General features: G+C 41.1%; 1 protein-coding gene across 1 annotated transcript in view; it reads left to right on the top strand.

The window, feature by feature from the left end:
* The window catches only part of REPS2 (RALBP1 associated Eps domain containing 2), a 95,724-nt gene extending 78,602 nt beyond the window's left edge, over positions 1-17,122 (top strand). Inside the window, exons 15-18 of the mRNA XM_058826133.1 lie at positions 6,552-6,635; positions 9,189-9,334; positions 11,396-11,501; positions 12,080-17,122. Of these exons, the coding sequence (XP_058682116.1) occupies positions 6,552-6,635; positions 9,189-9,334; positions 11,396-11,501; positions 12,080-12,148 (405 nt within the window). The 3' untranslated portion in view covers positions 12,149-17,122. The remainder of the gene's footprint in view (positions 1-6,551; positions 6,636-9,188; positions 9,335-11,395; positions 11,502-12,079) is intronic.
* The last annotated feature ends 2,099 nt before the right edge of the window (positions 17,123-19,221 follow it).

Raw genomic sequence — 19,221 nt, 5'->3', positions numbered from 1 at the left:
TGGCTGAAAAAACTGATGTTCCCGGTCTCTTTTCCCAGAGTCACAATTTTAAGCCTGTTGGTTTTGTAAATTCACACTGGTTTGTGCTGCACTTTTATTTCTGGAGACCTTGGGATGTGTTTTTCCCACTGATTCCATGCTGGCAGTTTTGGCAGGCACTGAAAAAATTATGGGTGAAGGCAAAGCATTCAAGTGGAGTAGGCAGCAGCTGTTAACATTATCAAATTGAAGTATCCTGAGTACAGTGCAGCTCTAAAGATTAAAATCTCACTGTGTTACATGATCTCAGAATTCAGCTGTCAGTTTAGTGGCCATTGTTATTAATTTGGTGAAATCCTGGAAATGAAGCACTGTGAGGGGTGATGGGTGGGTCACCCTGCCCAGTCATTAGCCCCTGGTGGTGTTGGAAAGCAAAGATATTGCTCTTTTTAATGTATTGAATGTTCTGCTCTCCAAATGTTATTTCATAACTCCTTGAAGCTTTTTGGACATTCATCATCCAGAATTGCAGCTGAAAACTGAGGCCCATTTCAAGAAGTTGTCTCTACTAACATGACTCCACGTCCTGCTGAATCCGTGGAGAGACACAAATGTAGCTCAGGCTGGATTTTTAGCCATCAATTACATGTGCCCGTGCTGAAGCCAAGAGCTGGGGAAGGACTCCTGTCCTGCTGAGACCTCTGGGCCTCCAGACAAGGATGGCCATGTGCAGGCTCAGTGCTGGGAGGTGGTCCAGGCAACCCCCTCCCCACCAGCATCTTTGGCTAAAGCAGAGATACATGGAGGATGAGGTCGGACTTGGTTACGAGGTTGTTTGGAGAAAATACTTAGGCATCCCTTTATTGTGTAAAATTACATGAGGAATTTCAAGTGCTGGCAGGACACCTTGAATTTTACAGGAAGGAACTTTTCTGTTGCATAAATAAAAATTACCCATTGCAAAAAAGTGAAGATTTTGCTTTTGGCACCATGCAATTTTATGGTACTCTCCCAAATAACTATTCTGTATTAAATGAAAGGAATATTTTTTTAGCTTGCATTTACAACCACTGTGCAAGGAAAGGTTGGGGTTTTTTTGATTATCTCCATGGTTTTGGCTGCAGAATAACATATGCTGTATAAGCCATGCAATAGGTACTGAAGAAGCATGTAACAATAATGAAACTGAAAGTCTTCTATAGCATGAAAGATTTTGCCATCTGCCACTTTAATATAATACAAGTGGATTATCTTTCTCTCATGAAAATTATATATTAAATCTAAGACAGCCAGACAAAATAAATTGCGATTTAAGAAGTGGTGGAAAGTAGCACAGTTAAAATCGAATTTGAGGAGTAGTTGATGGATGCTGTAAAATCCTTCCTAGAGAGGTTTCTGGAAGAGTGGAAGAAGGCAAGTATCTTAATTAAAATGTGTTGTAACAATTCTTTAATTTGGCTTCACATTTATCATAACAATGAAAAAGAAGCTAAGAACCCAATGCCTGTATCTCTAGTGGAATGCACATATGCCTTTCTAGCTTACGTTAATCTGGTTTTGTGGAAGTTGAAGTATTAAAACAGATTGTTAATGCTTCCATCTGGGTCCTATTCTTTCCTTGTGAATGAGCTGAACATTGCAGCAATTTGTTTGTATTTACTGCCTTTCTCCTCAACCTTATCACCAGCCCTCAGATAGCTCAGGGAAAGAAAAAGCTTATCCAAACTCGAGGGCTGCATAGTGCTGAGAAAGCAGGCAGCACACTAAGACCCTGGCAGCTTGTTGCATTTGCATCCCTGTGGGTTTTTTTTTTCTGTCTTACCATTTTCATTTTTTTGTAATAAGCAATAAAAAGAATTGATGATTCAGTGTGGGATGCAGGAGACTCACAGAAACTGGAATTGAGATGTCTCGACTTACCAGAAATTTGCTTTAAGCACAAAAATATGAGTGTTTAGAAAGGAGCAAAATACCTCTTAAATGAACTTACACAGAGATGATAGAAGATTGCAATGGGCACATGCAGAGCATGCAGAGCATGTTCAGCATATTTGGTATCTTACTTTTTCTTACAGATAAGCTGTTCTCAATACTTTTTTTTTGCAAAGCTAAGCAGTGGCACTATATAGGTAATGATTGTGGGCTACTCCAATGAATGCACAAAGATAATTTCATTTCTCTGAGTAGTACCAGTGACTACAATGGCACTATTGCCATGTGTAAAGTTAGCCTGGAGCATAAGTGTGAGTGGAATTTAATTGTGGGAGTGATTGAATATATATACTTAATCTCTTGCAAAAAGGCTATCACATAACAGAAATACGAAAGCTTGGTGTAGGTCTTCTGTTCTAGAAGATCAGTTATGGATTGTCTTGAAAAGTGGGTGTGAAATTTACATATAATCCAGCATTGAAAAGCAAAAAAACTGGAAATGTAAGTGAAGAACCAATTGTTAAGATACTGTGTTCTCTTATGGTTATGAAAATCTTTCATCTGAGGCTTTCAAAGCACTTGGTGCTTAAGTGAGCATTATGTATTCTACTACAAATTCAGTAGTAGAAAGGTACTGTTAGGTGTCATCACGTGGAGCACTGAGATTATCAATGAGTGGTCAAGGATCATGCAATGAAATTATGAGCATTTGCAATTCTTAATACTCTCCTTAACGATGAGGAATTATTTGTCCTAATGCTCAGTGTTGGTCATAGGCTGCAGGATGGGCTCTGTCTGTGGCCACTGTGCACAAACTTTGTTGGCCGGTTCTACCTTCTGCCTTGAAGAACGAGAAGGGTATGGCTGTTCCTAGAAAAGTCAAGACTGTGCTAAGGAAACAGGAGATACTGTCTATTAATATAACTGGACTGGTCTCTGCAAAGAGAAACTCTTCAGGAGATTTGGAATAGAACACTCTCTTGCTCTTTTCTGTCTTCTGTCTCTTACCCTGCTTCCCAAAATCGAGATTCCTGTAGGTATGTTTATTCCATTCTGAGGATGTGAGACACTTCCATCGAAGCACTTCTACACTAGCATAAATGGAGTTTCCTTTGGGAGACCATATTGCATAATTTATAATTAATAAACCAACAGTGAGGCATTTAAACTCGAAAATAATTGTGCCAAGATGTGTGATTATTTTAAGACATTTCTGTGATTGTAGGGAAGTAGTTTATTGCTATGTTTCTGAGTGAGTTGTGGACAGACTGTGCTAAGCATGGTATTAAAATGATGATGAACTAAAGGGAATTCACCTCAGCTGCTGCTGAAGGAACTCCTTTTCCTTGTACTCCACTAGAGGACCGGAGTACTGTTGAACCAGGCTCTCTCTGCCCAATAACAGCAGGCTACAAATACCCCACATCCAAATCAGTGAATGAAATCTGTGAAGAATCCCTCTGCCAGAGGAAAAAGCCGGAGTTATTTTTCCTTTAAAATCTGTGTGGGGACAATGTGGGGAAAGATCAGATGCAGATGTATTTGTAAAGCCTCTCAGAAAGGACTTGGTTGGGTTGGCTGCACCATCAGACCTTTGCAGTGAGTGATGCCTGTGCCAAGCTCTCAGAAGTGGCCTGTCCCAAGTGCCACTAGGTGGCACTTTAGGGACATGGCAGACACTTGGTTTCCCTCATTATGCAGGAGCCGCACCACCAGAACTAGGTTTTTTGGTTTTTGGGGTTGTTTTTTTGGGGGGGGCGGGGGAAGGAGGTGAGGGTCAGTCGGATGTAGCTATTTCTTTATTTTTACCAGCCCCTGCACCACTGGCTGCTGAGCTTTCTCATCCTCATGTCCTGGCAGCAGTGGCCAGCCCAGTGACCACAGCCAGCATGTGCCACAGCCCTGAGCATGGGCTGCAGGCTGTCCCTGACAGACATCACAGCTCTCAGCCTGCAAAATATGTCTTGCTCTCACAGATTGTGAAATCTTACCCTTTCTGACGTTTTCACTGTGTTTTATATTTGCTTTCACCAGAACACAAGGTTTACCCTTTCTTTCCTTTTTCAGCTCCCTTTGGTTTAAAACTGTATTCTCCTGCAACGAGACCACAATTAAAAAAAAAAAAAAAAAAAAAAAAAAAAAAAAAAAAAAAAAGAATGGAAAAAAGAGAGAGTGGGTCTGCAAAAGTTTGGGTTATGTTTTTTAAAAAATTTTCTTTCCTCTCTAGGCCCCTTATCTGACAGTGATTTCAGTTCTGATTATTTGAAACAGGCATCTTGGAATACCAGTCTGTTCAGTTACTTCTACACTGTTTGAACTTACTAATTCTTCAAAAGCTGCATTTTTCTATCTGTACATAAATAACATGGAGTTGGTCAGTTGTTTTGTATTTTTTATTCCTCTCCATTCTGTGGACTAAGTTAATATATGCTTGCTTTTGATGCAAGGTTTAGTGTAGACTCCAACAAGAGTGTGAGCACCAGAAACTGCCTGCCTAGCCAGATTAAGGCAGGTATCTAGTGCTCTCTGTCACTAAAAGGTCATTAAAAGCTGTCTTGCCTGCACCCTGGCACTGTTCTGTGCAAAGCTATACTGTGAGGACTTTATAGTATGTGTATCTGTGGTCTCTCTGAAGAACTGGGTTTACTCTTACTGTCCCTAAATGAATGAATGGGTTGTCAAATTGATGTGGTCTAAACTTACTGTGTGGTTCTATTCATTATTTGAGCTTTGCCATCCCCAAATTATTCATGAAACCCTTGTGGATTTTGCCAGGCTACTGTTAACAGTGCTTAGAGCCTTCATTTCTTTCAAATGTATAAAAGCAGTTGTAGAAATCAGGGAGGTTATGGGCTATTCAGCTTGCTGATAAAGAAATATTCTGTTGCATTCAATGGACTTTTAAAGGTCTTTGATTTTTATAGGCGCACAAAAAAATTGCTTTTTTCCATTTCACTCTATTTGACCAGAAATCTACGTTTACAGGGGAAGCGCTTCAATATATAAAAAGCTCTTCAAAATTCTAATGTTAGCATCCAATAGTTATTAATTTTTTTTAAAAAATTGAGATATTCATATTCAAATACTGGAAATATTACAGTGTGAGGGGCTCTTTGGAGTTTTTTAACCATCAAGTAACATGACAGATGTAGCACACTTAAAAAGGGTGGAGAAAAAATGTTAGACACAAATCTTGTCGGTCCCTCTCTTCCCTCTCTCCTGAGGAATTTCACATGCAATTAAAAAAAAACTAATTTCAAAATTTCCACCTCTGTGCACTTGTTTGATATTGTATGGTTGGGGAAGAGCAGTACCACAGAACCACATTTCCCCTGCACCTTTCTGTACAGCTCTTATTGTGTCTGTTATGGAAAAAATAAAAATGGTATGGAAAAGTTCTTCCTTTTCAAATATACCAAATTCAGTGCTTTCTGTTGATTTTATTTAACTTACAGTTAAGCACTTGGAAACTTGTGACTGCTACAGAGCTTGGTGGGCCTATGCAGAAACCTCTTGGCAACAGTGAGTTAGGTTCTTTGGTGTGCAGCAAATGGTTATTATGGCTAAAATCCTGGCCCCTTAAAAGTTTGAGGTTTGCCCTATTCTTGGTTTTGAACACAGGCTTTCACCTGTGTAGAAATGAGCTTCATTTGAGGAGGGAGGAGGATTGCAGGTTGCCCCTGCTGCCTGGGGGCCATTGCCAGCCTGACTCCAACTTGGCAGAAGCTGGGAAAGAGGAGGAGAAGCTGTCTGTCAGTGCCAATTGGCCCCAACCTCCTGCTCCTGCCTGCCTTCCCCATCTTAGAGAGGCAGCCCATACCTTCTGGACAGAAAACAGCCACACCATGTTTATAATATCATGTTTACTGCTGTGCACCTGGGGACAGGCAGTTCTAAATCCTGCCACCCTCCCTAGTGCTGTGCCCTGTCCTGGTGGAGAAAATCAAAAGGTGCTGAAAATTTTCATGAGAGGCAAAGCAAGAGATTAACCCTCTGCTTTAATTTGCTTCTCAGTCAGATATTTTGGGAATCAGGTGTTTCGTTTTGCAGATGTGTAGATCTGGGTGGTGAGTTTTCAGCTGGGTTTCTGTTTGAAATGTGAGAAGGGAGGAGGGAAGACTTGTCTGCTTTTTTATGATTCGTTTTTTCAGTAACTTTGCTGGAATTTTTGGTATGATTCCGGCTTTGTCACTCCAGCCTCGCAAACTTCAAAGACAGAGGCTTACTCCTATGAATTTTCATTGGCTTCAGGTGATAATAAGGTGACAGGGCATATCCAAGATCTTTCTAGGTTTTTTCCACTCTCTTAGTTTTTCTCAGAGTATTTAGGATATAATGGTAATTCTAGAAGAAATTCTGGGTACTAGATTGTTTACATTCAGAGACATGGTTCCTAATGCTTCACTAAAAAACTTTTCTCCCGTTTTCCCAGCACAATAAAATGCAAGAATATGGTTTCATTAAAAATCTGCAAAAGATGTATGTCATCCATTCAGCTGTCAGCCTAGATCTCCATTTTCCCTACTGTTGAATTGTTAAAGTAACTTTTCTTTTGTGTCTAACTTTTCCTTTCATTGACTTTATTGTATGTGACTGCTAGTCATTTTCTGGGTGTAGCAATGACTGATTTGTTGTTGCAGACAGAGCAACCATCTGAGGTTGAATTACACCCTCAGATGAACAGACCCCCATCGCAGGCAGAAGAAAACAGTTCAGCAAAAAAGGTGAGATCTGCACACATTGTACCATTATGGAGTGATTTGTCTTCATCAACAAACATGGTTATTTTAAGTTTAAAAGCAATTAAACTGAGGGTTAGGGTTATGTTTTTACATGTTTACCTTCTCTGGAGGTCAAGACACTGGAGAGAACTGTGATCATATGTGACATCAACTAGGATAAATCATTAAGAAACCTCTTAGTATGTACACATTGGTGCACGTGCTTTGAGAGAGGCAGCTTGACATTTATTTCAAATCAATAGGGGCTTGTGGAGCTTAGGGAAAACAAAAAGAGTTTGATTGTACTCCAGCCCTCTCTCACTGTAGTTCCTCCAAATTGTGATGCACTTCTTGGTTTCAGTTATTGAAGATTTGATTCTGATGTAAATACATCTGTTTGCTAGAGGTGAGCATCTGCCACTAAATGTACATAGACTGGGAGAGATTTGCTCAAGATGTGCAGTTTCTAATATGTTTTTGTATGAAGCTATAATTTGTGAAATTAAGGGCTGAAATTAAAATGGCACACTTCAAAGTCCCTTGCTTAGGGATAGAGTGGCCTTAGCAGTGGCTGTGAGCATTTTCCCTCTCCTGGTCATGCTCTGACCACCTCCTTCCACCACCCCCAGCCAGAACAGGTTTGGATAGGGGGCAAATATAGATCCTCCCCATTCTGGCCCCTCCTGCAGCCAGACAGCACCTGCAAGACATTTACTGAGCCCAGCCAAGAACTTTTGCCACGTGCTGGATGTGCAATACTCAGGGAGCACCATCACACTTCTTAGTGTAACAGGCAAACATGCAGTGTCATCATTTTCTGTATGTGACAGGGCTTTCTGGGCAGTGTCCTTGCTCTGTTTGTGCTCATCATATGCTACTTCTAGCCTGGACCAGCTTTTCCCTTTGCTCTGCTTTGTAGCCCTGCTGGGGAAATGAAGTCCTTGTGGTCCACCTACTTCATGCTCACCCTCATCCCACCTGGTTCCCTAAAGTGCAGCGAAGCCCCATGCTGTGGGAGGCAGGTGGTTGTTGCACTGTTGACCCACCTTCCAAAGCCTGGTGCAGCAGCAGCCAGCCAAAGAGCCCCTGCCGAGGGATCTGCTTGGACCATTGCTTACAGCGTTGTGTTTTGAAGGGAGGAGGGATTTATCCTGTGGTTTTAGTAGGGTTTGGACAGTTTAAGGTAGACTGGGACTGTGTGTTTGGCATTGTAGTTGTGGAAGGCATGTGCAAGTTCCTCCCTTGCTGTATGGGGTGTGTTTGCAGGGAGCTGTGTCTGTGCAGAGGGTTTCAGAACATGGCATTACCAGAGGTCTGTGCACTCATGATGTGCTGATATCCTGATCAGAACATCTGATAATATTTTTAGATGTTTTCAGTAATTACAGAACTGGTTTTTAATGTTTAAACATTTTTCCTTATAATTCAAATTCTTTTAATAATTGCAGCCCTTCTAATATGAATGATTGAGGATCTTATTTTGGTTACATTTTATATCACTCATAGTAGTCTCTTGTGAGTCAGGCTGCTTACTACAGTGTTGTTTTTTTTCCCTTGTAATTGCTTTGTCATAAAATGTTTCCCCATTAATTTTTTTTTTCTTATTTTATTAACATTTGGCAAAAGCACAGTAGTGAAGGTAATCTAGCCCAGTAAAGTGTGTGATAGTGAAATTTGCTCTTTGGTTTTGTCTTTGATGCTGAAAAAACGTGTCTCAAGTCAGTTCAACTTTTTGAGTCCTGGCTTTCTCATTCATTAAATGAGGCAGTAATAGTAATATCCCTTGTAAAATAGATCTAATAATAAAACACACTGAAGAGGATATGTTTATGTTTATAATTTAAATCAGCTATAAGGTGGTAAAACTACTTCTCATTGCAAAAGAAAGGGTGTCTTAATTTATAATGATGAAAACACTTCTTACCACTGAAGTCATAAAAATCCAAGACTCTGCTCTACCTAGAAAACCCAGACTATTTCTTTGCTGTAACTTATCAAGAGAAATAGCTGGCCTTCTCTACTTCAACACATTAATTTTGCATGGAGAATTTCATGTATTTGTATTTCAAAACTATATTCAGTGTTTTTTCATGTAAAGGAGGAGGGGAGAAGGGAGTGGCTCCATGCCAGATGTGTGAGGCAGTAACTTGGAATACAAGTGATTGATTATTGATTCTGTCCAAGTGAGCATAGTCAAAAATAAATCTTCCTCTGTTTTTAATGCTTTTGGGTCAACCAGGGGCTAGTACATATGTTTATACCCCTGCCTCCACCTCCACCCAATGCACACTAAGCTATAAAACCGGTTATGAAGAGCCTGTCGTCCAGATGAAGGCAAAATACCCTTTCATTCATGAAGGAGTTGCAGGAGTTACTGTTCCTTTTTCAAAGTCAGAAACCTGAGAGGCTATTACCAAATTGGAATTAAGCTCTGCACATCTTTAAATTATGAACTTTTTAACCAGCTGTCAGCAATTTATGTGTCACAAGTATTCTCCAGCCTAATGATGGGGCACATATGGCCTGACTTAACGTTGCTGTGTTTTTTCCTTTCAGGAGGTTGTTCTTGCTCAACCACCCTCCAAACCTGCCCGCAGGAAGCTCCGGACAGAGGCACAAGGGCTGGAGACCCCTGAGCTTTCTCCCACTATAAATGTGACTTCATCCCTGCCAGCAGTCAAGCCTCACCTCCCAGTCCAAAAGTAAAAACCTGTACCAAGCATGGCAAACTGCAATATGAGATCTGATGTAGCAGGGTTTGCTCTTTGTGTAATTTTGTGTTTAATAGTTCTGTTTCTGAGAATGCTTCACAAGGTACAGGTTTCTGAAATCTACATCAGTCTTCTCAAATGCAGACTAAGCCTGTAGTGACTGTCAGTGGTATTTTATAAGTAGATAACCTCTTCAAAGGTGTTCTACTTCTGTACCTGGTAGTCATGTATGAGGAGCAAACCTAGCTGTTCAACCATCTCTAACACCAGCATCTCTAACACAACTTCATTTATATGTGACAATGTGTGTTTCTGCCTTGCATGTGTCTTCTGGAATTTTGCTCCTTCTGGGAACAGATATGACCACATAAATGCCCAGGAAGCTGAGTCATGAAATGCTTGATGTTGGTCATATGATATTTCTTCATTGCAAGGCATGTTAGAAACGGGCTTGCCACTGCTGGGATATGAGCCACAGACCACTTGTAGTCTGTCCGCTAATGGCCAAACCCAAGATGTGTTGTTTGCTCTCATAAATACAGCTGTCAAAGCTGTCAGCAACAAAGACTTGTAGGGATTTCATAGTTTAATAGTGGTGGAGAAGGGGCTGTACAGATGGAAAGTGAAGGCACTGAAACCCTATTGGGTCCGTGCAGCTCCCTCAGCTGAAGCACTGTGCAAACATTATACCCCACCGTCACCCAGGGCCTTGCAAAAGATATCTGATTCAGTCTGAAACAAAGTCAAGCTGCCCAAATCAACTGAGCGTTTCTTGGCAGACTGCTTATCAGTAGACTGAATCTGTGCTGCATAATTGGAGATTAGAATAAGTAATAAGACTCCTAGGATGCTCTTAAAGTACTATTTTGTGCTTTGGGAGTGCATATTCCATAGTGGTTCAAAGATAACAGCATTTGTTAACATCTCAATCCTGTCTTGTCTATATTTCTCCTAAAATGTTAAAATGGCCACAGACATATATTGCTTTTATTTTTTTTCCTATAATTTATTACTTTATAGCCTATGGAGAGTAGTTTGCAGGAAAATAGTGAAGCAGAAAACTGACAGTTCACTTGAAGATAACAGCACAAAGTCCTGTCACTGTGCTGCACGTCTATTGCAAAAATCAGTGTCATCAGCTCTGTTAAGAGAGAAGGGCTAATGAGGACTGTGTGCCACTGGACCTTATTTAAATAGGGCATCTGTTTTAGATTCAATCTGGCGTTAAAGAGTTCTTGTTTCCTCATGTGAAACTTTAAAATAATCTGTTTGGAAAGAGACTTGGATATTCAGTCAGTATTTTCTGTGTTTTCTTTCTTTTTTGCTGTTATCTCTCTTGCTTTGAATAGGTTGGTCCTTATGTGCAGCTGTCTCCTTTTATACCTGTCCACATAGCTGTTATTTCCTCCAGATCAGTTACCATGGCCTATGAAGCAATAAAAATTCTTAATTAACAAAGCAAGTTCTTAAAATAAAAAAGGTACATCCTTTATTTTAGCAGCAAAAGAGTTGACGGAAGCCAATCAGTCACCTTCCTGTTTGTGATGTCACATGGTTTTGGTGGAAATGACCATTTTGGATAAAAGAAGTATAAATTTCTGAAGTAAAGAAACATCAGAATTATCAAAACTCTGGGACAGAATTTTCATGCCAATCTCCTTTCTTTCTGTATGGAATGTTTTTGTATTTTCTGTTAACTACTCCTGACTCTTTAAACTCTACAAGTCTCTGAAAATAGCTAATGCAAAGATGCTGCAATAAGCACAGCTGTGCAGAGATCATTCTTAAACTCAATGAGAATGCAGTGATTTTGAAATAATTGATATGTCCTAAATTATTTCTGTCATTCAGGTTAAGAAGTTTCAAATATTCCACCTGATTCAGCCATCTCATTTCAGTGTTACATTTTCCTTCTTTTAAATCTGTAGTTTGTACCATGTCTTTGAAGTGTAGTCCAGGGTGCAGAAAGTTAGGCAAAATGTGTGGCTGTTCTTCTGGCATCAGCCAGTGCTGAGACTCATAATTGAAATGTCTTGTATCTCTGTCTGGCAGACAGTCTTCCAAGCAGAAAAGGGCTATTCAGACCGCTATACGAAAAAACAAAGAAGCCAATGCTGTGCTTGCCAGGTTGAACAGTGAGCTCCAGCAGCAGCTGAAGGTAAGGAATGCATTGAAAATCAGTGACAAAGCTCCCTGCAATCAGTTACATGTCACCTCCAGCAGTATTAAAATCAGAGCAAAATATAGGACAGTAGTTGAAATAAGCACAGATATAAAAGCTTTTAATGAGAGCACATTGCCATCATTCCTTGGGTCAGGTCTTGTTTGCTTCCATCTTCAGCAGGCCGGTACTGTTACCTGAGCTTTGCTGTAGGAAAAGACAGATAAGTTTGTCTAAGTTCACAGAAGAGAACTGAACTTGTCCTTCAAGTTATATTGCAGTCTGGAAGCTTTCTGATAGAGCAGAGCTCTGCTGTTTTTATGGAGACCAGAAGACTTGATGGGTCTCAGGCACATCTTGCCCTGAGGCTTAGGAGGGTTCAAGTGCACTCCCACTCTGGGGCTCTGAGCCTGCCCAAATGGGGAACCTGGAGGAGCTGCAGTCCAGCCCAGCTCCCTCACTGGCAGGGAGCCCTCTCATGGGAGGTCAGCGAGAGCCTGCCTGGCTGCCCTTTCCTGGAGCAGGGTGGTGCATGTGAGCATCCCAGAAGTTCTAACACACCTCTCCTCCTGCAGGAGGTTCACAAGGAACGCATTGCCTTGGAAACACAGCTGGAGCAGCTACGTCCTGTCACCGTCTTGTGACTGTCCACATGGCCGTGCACGAGCAGAGCGGTGTCCAGCAGCCTTGCAAGGAGAGTTCTGTGCAGCTGAGCAGGGTCTCTGCCAAGGCAGTGAGGAGGACTGGCCTTGCTGGGTCTCTCTTCACCCCATTTATGCACATTTTGCCTTTGCAGGTGAGGAAGGTACAGAAACCAAATACCTGACTATGGAATATTTCTGAGTGGGGGATGCTTTGCCTTTTTTCCTCCCCCTTCCTAGCCTAATGTGTAAATGCAGTTTATCACTGAAATGAATAACCTGAGAGTATTTTATTTATGTAAAGAATTCCTGATTTATATGTGTTTTGGCAGCACCTCCTGCCCCAATCATTAAGAGGTACAGAGTTCTTGCTTAAGTGGAAAACTCATCTTCTGAGATGTGCTTCTGGATGTTACTGATTCCTGTAGGATTGTATCATTGTAGAGTACCTGTGGATTTAACATACCATAGGAATAGAACTTGCAAGATGTACAGAATCTTTATCCTTAATCACATGTCAAATAATTATTTTCTTAGTACAGTTTATTATGCAATCACGGATGTATTTTAATGTTAGAGAACTTGTATTTTATTAGTTCAAGTCATATAAGAGAACAGTAAAAAATACTAAAATATAATTATTTTGGAAATTAGGAAAAAAATCTTTTTGAGCTACAGCTGTTTCTAATCACCAGTATTTGAGCACTTGCTTGCAACTACCAGTGTCTCTGCATTCTTTTAGCATGTTTGAGATGACTGGTGTATAGCTTTTTTCTTTTCTTTTTCTTCTTTAACCAGTAGTGTATTTCTAACAAGAGGTTAAAAATGCATTCAGGGCATTTTTATGAAACCTATTCTATGTACATTCTTATTAGTCTGCTTTGTTGTCTTAATAGCTGCTGATATGTTTTAAGGATGTGTACAAGAATTGTACTTCCAGAAGAGGGAAGATAGCAGTAGTGCTATGTATGAGGCTATAAAATATGAGATGGAAGTAATTGCCTTTTACAGCAGGCTTTTTTTAAGGTTCCTTTGCACATCAGTGGAGATGCTACTGGTAGGAGAAAGCTGCTAATGCCCAACTATTTTCTAAATGAGGAAGCAAAGATTAATCTTTAACCTGCATTTGATCCATGGATGCAGTGGTTGGTGGCTTTGCTCTCAGTTCTTACAGTGGAAGCTGGTTAATGAATGTTGCTATGTTTCTTGGGGCAACACTCTTGGACTGGGTGACTTCAGACATAAAGATGTCAACCCTGCTCCCACCATGGCTATGGTGTGCTTTACTGGAAGGGAATGTCACCTACCTGTTGTCCAGCTTAAACACGACCCTGCACGTGTCTCACTGCCCTGATTTAAGTGTATGTGGTCGCCTTGCAGAAACAGTGCAGTGATTTTGTCACCCTTGTGGGTGTGATGCTTGCTCCCTGTAGCTGTAGGACGGTCCTGAGGCCGAGAGGGAGGAGAAGCAGGTTTGAATCAGCTGGGTAACCTCTCCTTGAGGCATGGTGGAATGGCTGCCGTGGCATATCAGAGGGCATCAGAGCAGCCAAAAGTTGAGAGATAGGAAAGGCATCACTGGGAGTCCTTAAAGTGGTAAGGAAACAATCTACTTTTGCTGAAAGGAATGTGGAAGGGGGATGTGAATCCAGAAGTCTGCAGGTGAAAATAAGCATTTGCAGAATTGTTACTTAAAGTCTGTTTTTGTAATGCACTGTTTTTGATTCAACTAAAGATCACTGTGCCAACAAGCAACAACTGTTCTTCTGGATTTGGGACTTATGTGACTGTTGTATAGCTGAGGTCAGTCAGGTGGTCATTCCTGATCAGTGACAAAATGCGAGGAATGCAAGCTTTTCTGAGAATCTGCAAAAGAGCCTCCGCCCTCTTGCTAATGGTGGTATTGCTGAGAATTTATCATCATTTATTTCATTGGTTCATAATACTGCTGAGTCATTCCTGAGATTTAATGAGGTTAAGTGGTCGCCCTGTTTGCTTTTTAGTTCATACATTGTTATTTGGTTAATAAGCCCTTACTATTTCATAGGAAATAATCATATGGCACACTTATTTTTTCTTTAATGGGTGATTTTTTTAAGGAAGGCTTTTAAATGATTACAAGGAAGTGTGCATGTTACATTTTTAAGGCAGTGAAGGACTTTTTCATGTTTGATAGGAGCTTCCTTTGAAATAATCTCTCATTTCTTTCACCTGAGTTATTCATGGAATATATGCTGTTCAAGGGAAGAGTGGAAGAGTCTGCTTTATACTGTTGTTTTCAAATGTCTCCCTTCTAAGATCCAGGAGGATTTTTCATTTACTGGAAATTATGATACTTGCTTAGCCAACAATTGAATACTTGCTTGGCTGTTACTTTACCACTGGATTAATAAATAAAAGTATCTAACAATCTCTGCATTTTTAGCATTGCAATCAAATGCCTTCAATGACTAGAATGTGAGTTGATTTGTATTGTTTTTGGTGAAATGTCAGCCATGATGATGATACACCACACATTGGTAAAATGAAATATCAAGGAGAGGTGTCGATCTGTTATACATATGATGCAGGAGGTTACTCTTCTGTGTGTCTCAATGGATAAGCATTTATGATAGCCCACACAAAATGAAAAAAATGTGTCTGTTCTTGGGAAGCTGTTAGCATTTTGAGGAGAGGAGAAGGCATCATGAAGCAGACCGTGCTTCTGTCAGTTGCTCCATGCAGCCATGCTCATGGCTACTGTTAACAGGCCCTGGCTGCTCCACATTCACATCTAAAGCCAGTATTACAGATTTTCTTCAAAACTACCTTTTCTTTAGAAAAATGTGGGTGGAGCAAAATCATCATTTCTTGCAGAACTTTCTTAAACTTTGGATGGGAGATGCTCCTACAGCTAAAAGCATTTGGTCAGAAAGGGAGACGTCACAGTCTTAATGTTCAGAGTACTTTCTTGACCTACAGGTGAGTGATCAGCTTTAAGCCCCTGACATCCCTGACCCAGAACAGCAACTAAGGTCTGCCTGCCCCAGCTGCCAGCCTGATGAAGGAGTGGGATCACATTCCCATGCATGAGCTCCCACTGTCCTCAGTTTGTGGTTTCTGTGGGTACTTGAGCGGAGCACAATATGCTCAGTAAGAGAGGATAAATGGGAACAGGTGCACAGCATCTTTGCATCTGACAGGATGTGCTGGCCATGAGCCATCAAGTCTGCAGTGGGCAAATAAATATTGTTGTCTGCAGGACAGGGCTAGGCAGAGCAGATAAGGATCTTCCTCAGTGTGTGTCTAAGTGTGCACTCGTGTATTCCTTTTGTTCATGCATTTCCTTATTGGGTCTGTTAACTTTCATATCACCTGATACCTGTATTTGTTTCAATCTATGGTAATTCCACGGTGAAAAATGAAAAATGCCAGCTAAGTGTAGTGACTGATTGCCTTTGTAGATAAGCCATTTTTATTTGAGCCTTCCAAAATAAATACTGACCTGGTAATTAAGCAAGGCAAACAGTTTCCATTTCTGAGGCATTCTTTTATTAAACAAACTACCTGTGAACACACATTAATTCTTAAGGATCAATGTCCTTCTCCTAGTTATTAATATTATACTAGGGTGCGGTGGAAACATTACCAGCTCTATCCAGAAAGTCCTCAGTTCTCCCTTCCAGAGAGTTATGGTGATGTAACAAAAGTGTGTTTAGTCAAGGCAGCCTTGTTACTAGTACATAGTTGGATATCCTGTCAAAGTCAAAATATTATCTTCAGACTGCATGGCAGTAGTTTTCCTGATGGAAATTCCATATCCACGTCAGGGAATTTGTTTGGCTATCATCCAGACAGCTCCTGCTTGACAGATGATCAGGGGGCTGGAGCACCTCTCCTATGAAGACAGGCTGAGTTCAGGTTGTTCAGCCTGGAGAAGAGAAGTCTCTGGAGAGACCCTGTAGCACCTTTCAGTACTTAAAGAGGCTACAGGAGAGCCAGAGAGGGACTTTTTATAAGAGCATGTAGTGATAGGACAGGGGGGAATGGTTTCAAACTGAAAGAAGGTGGGTTTGGATTAGATATAAGGAAGAAACTCTTGACCGTGAAGGTGGTGAGACACTGGAAGAGGTTGCCAGAGGAATTGTGGCTGCCCCATCCCTTGAAGTGTTCAGGGCCAGGTTGGATGGGCCTTTGAGCAACCTGAATAGTGAAAGGTGTCCCTGTCCACAGCAAGGGAGGTTGGAACTAGGTGATCTTTATGGTCCCTTCAAATCCAAACCAGTCTCTGATTCTACAACACTGCCAAGGCTAGCCAGCATAGGGTGATGAGGGTGTGCATGGTAAAATGACCACAAAGAGATGGCTGGGATTTGGAAACCTTCACAGGAAGCATTTAGGATGGGCATAATGTGAAAGTTGCCTGTTGGTGATGCATAGGTTGCTTTCCTCCCAGCTGAGCTTCCAAACCAGGAGGAAGAAATCCTGTTAAAGTTGCTATCTGGGAAATGAGGGATGTCTATTTTCCATCAGCCTTTCAGTCTTCAGGATACAGTCCTTGATAAGAAAATACATGAGTTCGTGAAGCAACATATTTTATTGACTAAAGAGTAAAGTATTTTTTTCAGGAAAAAAAGTAAATCTTAGTGATTTAGTATCTTTGAAAAGAGATGATGTATTTTGAAGCTTTTTTCAGCTATCTTGATATGTGCTATGAACATATGCATTATGTTTTACTCTGTTACTGATTTTTTGATATAAAAAAGTTGTATTGCAAGTGTTATGGTTGTTAATCTAAAAAAATACCCCAAGGCTATTATATATTTGAATTTTAACTTATAAATTAGATAGCCAGATTTAAGTAATTTGTTTTCACAGCTGCAGACTGTCCCCGTGGTAAGCTGTGAAATGTATAGTGTTCTATACTATGCCCATCTAATTTTGGAAAATGTATGTGATATGAAGCTGGGTGCTACATTAAAATAAAAGTGTCCAATGAGTTCAGATTGCCTTGCTTTTGTGGTCTATTTAGGACGTTGATGGTACAGATCTGCCAGGAGACCAGAAACTGTGACACCCAGTGGAAAAAATACCACGTTGAAATGGCTGACCTTCAGCTTTGAAAGATGAAATCACTTACACTGGGATTGTGTGTACACAATAGAGACAGAGAGAGACTTATTTAAAGTGAAATCATATTTCCTTAGGCTACAGTTAAGTCAAAACTTCATCTTTGCTTTGTCAGGCCTTGCTTTGTCAGAATTCAGACATAACTCTCTGATTTAGCCCAAAGAATGACACTCTTTCAGCACTTTGAAGGAAAAACCATTCCCAGCCTCCAGCAGACCCTTAGTCAGGGGGTGGCCAGGCAGGACCTGCAAGAGGACTCCAGGTGTTCCACCTGAAGTGGATTTGGCCCCTTGTCAGCTGCAAGAGCTGAAATTAAGCTGGGAAAATGAAACCATTTGAATAGCTGGCCTTTGTGGGCAGGGAGCCAGAGGGGACAGCATATTCTGCTCTTTAACTAGTATGATTTTTAAGAATTATATCACAGCTATCCAAAGAGCAGAGCTTTAAAAGAGGAAATAACGAGTGATAAATTAATTCTTCCAGCATTAAGCCATGACAAGGGATGTTTTATTGGCCTAAAAGTATGTCTCTGGTGCACATGAGGCACAAGGCCAAGGCGTTAAAAACTTGTAAATATCCTGTGGGGAGCTATTTGCCATCAGCAGTGGGATGGATTTAGATGACTCCTCCATTCTTAGTTTTTACAATTAGATGGTACTCTGGGGTGCCTTCATGCAAATCTAGATTGGCTCTCCATATTTAAATTCATGGTTCCAATAATCTTTCTTAAAAATTAAAAATGCATCTTCCTGCTCCACAGAAAAGTTCTTAGTCAAAATGGGAAAGAAAAGAGGTATGAGAAGCTTCAAAAGCCATTTTAATCTGTTTTTTCAAGTAGTGCTGCTTTACAAGTGTGCCTACTTCAGTGGGATGTTTACATGGATTTTGCAGTAAAGCAGAATAAAGGAAAATTAACAAAGAAATGGAATCCCGAGGTATCTGTAGCCCATAGCCAAATCAGAGCTCCTTCACCTCGTGGTCTCATTGCTCCTCCTGTTTTACAGTGCCCTCAAATGCACCTTGGAGCAGGAGGCCTTGGGAATGTGAGCTCCACTTGCAGCAGTCTCTTATGTCCTCAATATTGCCTCAGTACCCACTGATTTGGGCACATATCTGGAAGCATTGGCATTAGCTGTGTTCCAGATGTGTTAGCCTAGTAGCCCCCCCCCCACTACATGCTGAATCAGCATTTACAGTTAAATCTTGGATTGATTTATGTTTATTGATTGTTAACTTAAATTGCATGAGGCAGGAAAAATATCTTAGCTGAGGACGTTTTGAGGATGCTTTATGCATCAGAAATGTGATGGGCTAGACAAGACTAAGGCTATATATTGCATCTAGTCTGGTTTTTGTGGGAGGGAGAAAGGATGGGAAGGAGAGGGGGAGATAGCTTCCTTAGCCTAGGCTGATCCCACTAGAAATGTTATCTTTTTACATGCCATCCTTGGCTCATGTAGGGAGCTCATCAGTGTGCTGTGGTTTTCAATAAAACATGGGTGTAACAGCTGGCAAACATGCAGGTACTGCCTCAATGCCACAGACCATCCACCAGGACCTCACTGCCTCCAGAGATGAGCAGAGCAGCGATAGCGTGCCAGCCCCGTGATGGCAAATGGCATCCAGAGCCTAGTGAAGAGGAAAGAGGGGAAGGAGGCAGTATGTCAGCTCTGGTAGGACCACGATGGAGAAAAGGAGAAAAAATGTGACTCTGGAAAAGTAATCATGCTCCTGAGGTGGCAGGGAAGTCAGTGTGCCTCCACTACTTTGCTCTGTGCCCACACAAAAGAATAATCTGCTTTAAAATGCTCCACTGGACTACTCACTACCAGGATGCTTGGAGCAGGGCTGCCACTTGATCCATGAGCTATTCCCTTCCAAGGTCACTTAAGGAATTCAGCAGTTTGTGCTGTCTGTCACAGGTTTAGGTTGCATTAAGGCAGCGATATGGGTGTTGAGCAGACCCA

The sequence above is a fragment of the Poecile atricapillus genome, chromosome 1 (assembly GCF_030490865.1).
Source record: "Poecile atricapillus isolate bPoeAtr1 chromosome 1, bPoeAtr1.hap1, whole genome shotgun sequence".
Classification (NCBI taxonomy): domain Eukaryota; kingdom Metazoa; phylum Chordata; class Aves; order Passeriformes; family Paridae; genus Poecile; species Poecile atricapillus.
The sequence above is the reverse complement of the archived record's forward strand: the minus strand, read 5'-3'. Positions and strand labels throughout refer to the sequence as shown.